The sequence below is a fragment of the Moschus berezovskii genome, chromosome 25, assembly GCF_049115385.1.
Source record: "Moschus berezovskii isolate FMDL1 chromosome 25, NW_MosBer_1.0, whole genome shotgun sequence".
Lineage (NCBI taxonomy): Eukaryota > Metazoa > Chordata > Mammalia > Artiodactyla > Moschidae > Moschus > Moschus berezovskii.
In genome coordinates this window covers 480,718-488,118 of record NC_142484.1, presented here as the reverse complement: position 1 = coordinate 488,118, position 7,401 = coordinate 480,718, and the positions used below count along the sequence as shown (strand labels likewise).

The 7,401-nt window shown below is 66.3% G+C and overlaps 1 protein-coding gene across 1 annotated transcript; it reads right to left on the bottom strand.

Annotated features, from left to right (window-relative positions):
* Positions 1–3,936: 3,936 nt before the first annotated feature.
* On the bottom strand, positions 3,937–6,566 carry RASSF7 (Ras association domain family member 7). The gene is made up of 6 exons (XM_055414921.1): positions 6,457–6,566; positions 5,764–5,894; positions 4,858–5,570; positions 4,627–4,755; positions 4,470–4,551; positions 3,937–4,389 (listed from the first exon to the last, which is right to left on the bottom strand). Exons 2-6 carry the CDS (start codon positions 5,885–5,887, stop codon positions 4,358–4,360), a joined length of 1,080 nt encoding a protein of 359 aa, XP_055270896.1. The 5' UTR covers positions 5,888–5,894; positions 6,457–6,566; the 3' UTR covers positions 3,937–4,357.
* Positions 6,567–7,401: the final 835 nt, after the last annotated feature.

The window sequence follows — 7,401 nt, the reverse complement described above, 5'->3', positions numbered from 1 at the left end:
GACTGGACGGTGGAGAACAAAAGGGGACCGGGCACCTCTCTGCCTGACTGGGGATTCCAATGACCCATGATTATGCCTCCGAGCGGCTGAGAAGGGAGTGTAAAGAGCCCGGTCCAGGACCACGCTTCCACCAGGAGGAATTGACTCCAGGGCTGAAACGGTCCATTCCCTTGGTTTCTACCTTTCCAATGCCCGGACAGAACGGGGCAGAGGACGGGGCCAAGCCGCCCAGGGCTCTGCGCCCCGTGCAGTGGGCCCTCACGACGAGAGAGTGACCAGGAGTTCACAAGCCAGGCAGAGCCGGAGCCCCCTCCCTGCCAGGCAGACTGCCCTGGAGTGGGTGCAGGAGGCGCGTGCATTAGGCGGTCGCGGGCGCACCGCCCGTGCTACGCGTGCCGGAGCCCGGCGATCCCAGGAGGTGCCCAGCTCGAGAGGGACTGGGGGCGGGGGGTGCCTAGGCGCCCGAGCCGTTCCACCCTGGGCCAGCAGGGGAGCTCGGGTCGTACCACCCGCCGGCGGGGGAGCCGCCCCGCGCCTGGCAGCCCCCGGGCGCCGCAAGCCCCGCCCGGCAGGTGGCGGCCCCGCCCCGAGGCCGACGTGCGGAAAGGAACGCGCCGGCCTCGCCCGAGAGGGGCAGCTCGGCGGTGGGCGCGGCGTCCCGTCCTCGGCTCGCGTCCACTGGCTGCGGCGCGTCAGGGCGGGCCCGGCTCGGCAGACCATTGGCCGCGAGACCTGGGTATTTGCATACGGGCCGGGCGCGGGGCTCCGGGCTGGCGGGGCGCGAGGGGGCCGCTGCCGCCGCCGAAGTTGGGCCGAGAGCCGGCGACGGCCCCGCGCAGGGTCGCAGGTGACGCGCGAGGGGTCCTAGGCTCGCGGGTGGGAACTTGGGCCGGGCAGGGGCGGCGGGCTCGGACCGCCAAGTTGGACGGGAGGGGAGGCGGGGGTCGTGGGTGGGGGACGACTCCTCCGCCCGCACGGCGGTCCCTCCAGGCGCAGGGCAGCCACTGCCCACCGCACACTGCGCTGCTCCCGACCCACTGTGCGTGTGACAGCGGCTGATCTGTCCCTGGGCAGCGCGACCGCCCCGCCCCCTCTGTGACCCTGTGGGGCAGGGGACGGCCACGTCGGGTCAGAGGGAGCGTGCCAAGGCGGGTGGTAGGCGAGGGCCCTGCACGGAGTAGGTGGGTCTGTCTGCGCCCAGCAGCGAACCGGGCGGGGGAAACGGGGGACATTCAGAGGCCTTTGCTGCCCTTCGCATGCGGGGCCTCAGGCCGGGTCAGATGCCCTCTTGGAGGGAACTCTCTTCGCCCTGTGTGTCTCAGGATGCCAAGGTGTGCAGGGCTCCTGGGACCGTCTTCCTGATGTCACCAAGCTGAAGGCAGCCCTGGGCAGACACCAGTGTCATTGTCGGACCCTTGGACATCAGGACAGGACCTCCTGAACTAGCCTCTTGAGAACCACCTCCAGGAACTTTCTTGAGGAAGATAGTGGCAGATTTGTCTTTCCTGTGCCCTCTGCCATGTCAGCGAGGCCACTAAGGGGGTCAGGACTGTGAGGGCGTATTCACGGCGCCCACAGACACGCCCTCCCAGGGTGTGGGTTCCTGGAGGCCTGTCTTCCCTGGTGGGTGTTCCTAAGTCCACCGTGAAAGTCTTATTGTTGTGGAGATACCACAGCGCAGGTTCTGTCCCCTCTCCCAGGCAGTCTGGAGGGGAGACCCACTTAGTTGGGCCCTTGTGTGGACTTGGACACCCCTCAGGAGGGACCCTACCCTAGTTAGCAGTTGATATAGTGTGGTGAGTGTCACACCCAGCAGGCTTGGCAGGCCAGGCTCTGCAGGTGGCAGGGAGGCTGTCAGCAGCTCTGGGGTTGAGAACCAACGGTGCGGATTCGCCACAACCCTCTGTGAACCAGCCCCTGGAGAGTCAAGCAGGAATCTGAGGCCAGGCAGGGCACCGGTGCCTTCCCCCAAAACACAATCTGGCCTCAGAGCAACCCTGAGGAGGGCTGCCCTGTACTCACACTGGGCAGTGTCCTGCCCTGCCTTCCCCTGGCTTGCGGGGAGCTAAAGAAGAGGGTGCCAGGATGAGAGGGTTGGGTGGCATCAGCGTCTCAATGGACACGAGTTTGAGCGAGCTCCAGGAGCCGGTGAAGGACAGGGAACCCTGGCATGCTGCGGTTCATGGGGTCACAGAGTTTCGGACACGACTGAGCGACTGAACGACCACTGGCCTTTCCTCCCCTCAGCACACCTCACAGTGTTGTTTTCAAAGTACAGTTTAAAATTCAAAAGTAAACCTTTCAGCAACTCAAAGATTTGCTTAGTGATCTGAAGCACTTTGGGCAACTTGGGGGGTGGGGTGGGGTTTTGTTCACTTGGAGAAGGCTTTGCCCCTTTCCCACCGCAGAATGTGTGGGTTGCCTAAGGACCCCCTTTAAGCTGGAGAAGACCACTTTCAGCGTCCCCAGAGACAACCTTGGACCAGGGGCAGGTCCCTGGCAGTGACTTCAGAAGCAATGGGTGTTCCCTGAAAACAGACACAGACCAGGGGGCACAAGCTCACCCAGGTCTGTGCCTGCTGTCCTCTGGGGAGTGGGGATGTGCAGGACACTGGGCAGGGCATAGGCTGGTCCTCCCCTTGCCCCGTGTGTGCAGGGGAGTCCCTGGATGGCACCTAGCCTTGCGCCTTGCTGGCCTGTGTGCTCAGCTTGGGAGGTGAAAGGGTGCTAAGGGTCAGGGCTTGTGCCCAGAAGTCCATCCAACCCTGTGGATGCAGGTGGGGGATCCAGGTGAAGGGAGCAGACCCGACAGCCCCCAGTCCTCCCACCCAGCACAGGGCCTGACCAGCCCATGCGTTCAGGGCTGCACCTTGTATGGCCTGTGCTTGACCCTAAGGAGAGTCACAGGTCAGGCAGGAGTGTGGACAGGCATGGGAATGGGCTGGGGGCCCCAAAGAGGAAACTGGGGCCAGAGCCTTTTCGTCCCCAGGCCTGTGCAGCCACTCCCGACCCTGCTCCAGCTCAGGTAGGAAGGGCCTGCTCCTGGTTCCTCCCACAAGCCAGGTGCTTGGTGGTCTCCTTGCACTCAGGACTTCACATCCCCTATAGTCTGCCCCCAAGGAAGCAGCAAACACCAGGCCTGGCTCAGGGGCCGCCCCAGGAGAAGGGTGAGTCTTCCCCAAAGCTGCCCACCCCCACACTAAGCAGGAAGACCCCTGTGATCTAGGCTGTCCCGCCCTCTGTTCCTCAGCGCACGTGGCTGCACCCAGGTCTTGGAGCCCCCCAGGTCCTGGCTGGCGCAGAGCTCGTCTCCTAACTGCAGCTCTTGGAGCTGGGAGCCGGTGGCCCACCCCAGAGCCAGGGCTGTGGTTCAGACCTTGCCCTGCCCCAATTTCAAGGCTGCAGGCATGCGGCTAAAGCTTCATGCCCAGCTGGGGAGAAGAGGTGGGGTGTTGGAAGGCAGGGTGGCACACCCTCCAGGGGCCAGCAAAGCTCCTGGGGCCTGGCAGACCCAGGAGTCCAGGGCCTGCCCCCGCAAGCTCTCAGGCTCAGGAAACCTGATGGACGGGTCTGGTGTGTCCTTAAATCTTCATATCCAGGAGCCACCCTAGAGGGCGCAGTGCTTCTTGCTGTTGGTGGGGAGTAGACCAGACAGGGAAGTCAGGCGAGGGAGGGGTCTAGACAGAAACCCAGGTCAGTGCCGAGGCTACTTCAGGCCCCCAGACAATCCAACCCCAGGCTGCCAAGGAGAGAAGCTACCCTGCCTCCAACAAGGAGAGGCCACTCCCCAGGGGTGGGTGGATACAGATCCAGCATTGGATTAAATAACCACAGATCCCTCCGTTTCAGGACCCTGAACTGTGGCTAGCCCCAGGCAGCTCAGGGGACTACTCAGAGACCCTGCAGATCCTACCCAGTGCAGTCTCAAGACACGCTCAAGCCATGGGAGGCAGTTTATTGAGGTTTTAATGTTGGGGTAGGGAGCCAGTGTACACACGGATGTGGGCAAGGATACCTCCCACATGCAAGCACATACCCATAGGTTGAACACAGGGACTGTGCACCTCCTGTCCCCAACAAAGAGCTGTGGCCTTTGGGGGCTATGATCTCAGGGCTGGCCATGCCCCTAGCTTCTCCACGGTCTTGGCAGATTCGATAAGGACTAGGGCAAGAGTCTTCGCCCTTTCCGTGCCCCCTGCAGCAGGAATCCTAGGGCTCCAAGGTGTCCTGTCTCAGGCTCCAGGTTCCAGGGCTTCCCACTGCACGGTGGAAGGAGTCCTCTGTGACCACGGGCTCGCCTCTGTCATCCAGGCTGGGCTAGCCTTGGCTGCAGACATCCACTCTGGGGTGAGAGCTGCTACCTCAAGGAGTTCTGCCTCATGGGGGCAACTGTGGGGAGGGCACAGACTTGAGAGGGCTGAGGGGTCACTGAGGACCTCATCCCATCCAGAGCGGGGAGACAGACATACTTTCTGGGCTCAAGCTGGACACAAGGGCCGGACTCCGGGGGCCTCCCATGAGGGGCTCTTCTCTGGCTGGAGGCAGAAGATCCTGTGGGAAGAGCAAGTCAGCTTGGGGCTGGGTGGGCCCCCCACCAACCTGGCCTCCCTCCAGAACTGCTCTGACCTGAGTGCCAGCGGGGTCCCTGTCTGGCCGTGGGGGCGGGGGCAGCGCAGCGCCCGTCTGCTGGATGAACTGCTGCAGGTTGCACTGACGCAGCTCCCGGTTCAGCTCCTCCAGCTCCTGGGCCTGCGCCTAGGGCACACGGGACCCTCAGGCTCTAATTCTGATTCTGAGACCGACCCCCCTAATCCCGCACTGGGGGCACGGGCTGGGGTGCGGGTCCTGCGGGCTCACCTGTAGGGCGTGCTCAGCAGCCTCCAGAGCCCGGCCCACCAGGGCGAGACTGCCCTGCACCTCCATGCTTTGCCGCTCCTGGGCAGCCAGGTCCTGGCGCAGGCGTTCAGCCACAGACGCTGTGGGCGAGGGGGGCCTAGGGAACTCTGCAGCCAGGTGTAACTCAGCTTCCAGGGTGCGCGCCTGGGCGTCCAGGGCCTGCAGTCTTGCCGCGTGCTCAGCCGTAGCTGCGCTCAGCGCCTGCAGGCGGGCCTGTGCCTCGCGCTCCCGGGCCTGCTCCCGCCGCAGCTCCTGCTCCCAGAAGGCCTCCTGGCCCAGCTCTGCAGCGTTCCTGCGCACCCTTCGCTCCAGGCCCTGCAGGTCTGCGCAGCAGCCTGGCACTGGCACCACGGGAGCCAGAGGCTCAGGTGGCACAGGGCCGGGGGCCTGCCCAGAGCACCCCAGGCTGAAGGTCAGTGCTTTGCAGGGCTCACGGTCCAGTGCTGGTCGAGGTTTTGGGGGAAGGCTGGCTCGGATGGGGCAGCGCTCAGGGGGAGGGCAGCTGTCCGAGGAGGGCCTCCCAGCGAGGCTGGGTCCTGTCCGCCTCAGGACAAACTGGACATCACTGGCAAACTGTCCGCAGGTCGCTTGGGCACCCACAGGGCACTCCTGGGGTAGCAGCTGCCGTTCCTTCTCTCTGAGACGCTGCACGAGCACAAAACGGCCCGTCTGGCCTGGAGTCAGGGAGAGGGGTCAGTCAGCCCACATCCCTTATCCCTTACCTTCAGTCCATCTGGCTTGAGCAGCTGGGGGAGGGCAAGGGGGACCAGCAACAGCCCCACCCTTCTGGGGGCCAGATGGGGCCCGCAGGCCAGACCCCCACTGCAAGCACACCTGCTGCGCCCATCTGTGCTTCAGGGAACTCACCTATGGCTTGGGCTAGTGCAATGACCACTTCTTGACAGGTGGTCTGCTCTGAAACCCCACAAACCACGCGCTGGATGCCGTCCACCCACACCTTCAGCTCCATGGCCGCCAGTCCTGAGAGCATGCCTGTCCTGCAGCGAGGCCAAGGGCCACGGGGTCAGGCCCCGCCTGGCCCCAACTCAACTTGGCCGGCTCTTCCTCCTCAGGCCTGCCCCGCACCCCGGAACTGGCTCGGGACTGCTGCCCCTCGGCATCTGGTGCGCAGCCCCACACGGAGGCCGCACATTCCTGGGGGTGGGGCAGCAAAGGCCAGTGCCCCCCCAGAGAGGGAATCAGAGGGCCCTCCCGCAGTGCTCGGAGGTTGCCCCATTTCCCAGCCAGCTCTCGGCCGGCTCCACTCCCGGAACCAAGCAAATCATTAACCAGACCGGGCCACCCGGCTTGAAGGGCACAGCGCCTCCCGTGGGGCGTCCGCGCGCAGCCCTCGGCGCCGCAGACCCGCCGCCCTCGGCGCGGGCGGCCCCTCCCTGCTCCCGCGCGGCCCCGCGCTCGCGGCGAGGCCGCGGTCCCCGCTCGCTGCGGGTGCAGGTGCGGCGCGGCCCCCTCGCCTGCCCGGCTCGTGCCCCTCCGTCGGAGTCGCAGCCCAGGGCCGCGCCCTGCGCCGCGAAGGCCCCGGAACTCGGCGCGGCTCACCTGGACGCTCACCGGCCTCCGGAATCCGGACGCGGACTGGCTGCTGCCAGGCTCCGGGCGCCGCCGCAACCTGCCGCCTCCAGCGCCGCGGGAGCGCCCCGGCCCGCCGCCCCATTGGCTCGCCGCCCGCGCGCCCCGCCCCGCGCGAGCCCATTGGCTGAGCCGCGCGCCCCGCCCACCCCGCGCCTACGCCCATTAGCCACCTACGCAGAGCCTCTCCCCTGGGCCTCCCCATTGGCTCCCCGCCCGCCCCGCCCCCGGCGGCGCCCAGGTGTGGGCGGGGCTCGGCGGCGCCCGCGGCCGAGAGCGCCCGGGTCCACGCGCGCCTCGAGCCCGCTCACCGCACGCGAGCGCGCTGCCTTCCGCGGCGCAGGCGGCGCGCGGGGCAGGTGCCTGTCCGTGTTTCCTGGCTGACTTTCGCAGAAGCCGCCCCGTCTGATGAGTCTCCCGCCTCAGGGAGGGGGCGCCGGCCCGGGACCCCGCGAGCCCGGCTTGCACCCAGGAGGGCAGCAGGGCTGACACCGCCCCTCCCCTCGCCTGGGACGCGATGGGAGCGCGGGGGTCGGGGGGCTCAAGGCGGGAGGGAGGGGAGCTGCTTGGCCGCTGGTCCTCTCCGGTTGCTGCCAGGCTGACAATCCTGATGGGGGAGGGGGCCGCCGAGAGGTTGCCTGGGACAAAGGCCCTGGGCTCTTTGTCTGAGGCTCAGTGGGGCCCAAGGCTGGCTCGAGCTGTAAACACACTCCTCCGCCAGGCGAGTCCTGCTATTCTGCCCAGAGACCCCCAGGCCGGCGCGGCAGCCGGGGCCCCTCATGGTCTCAGTGCTGTCTGTGTGGATCAGCAGCAAAGACGTCTAGAACCTGCACTGCCCAAGTCATACTGGCCCAGAGCGGGGGTTTCTCCCTCCTGCCCACCACAAGCCCTGAAGGAGCAAAAGTTGAAAGTCTG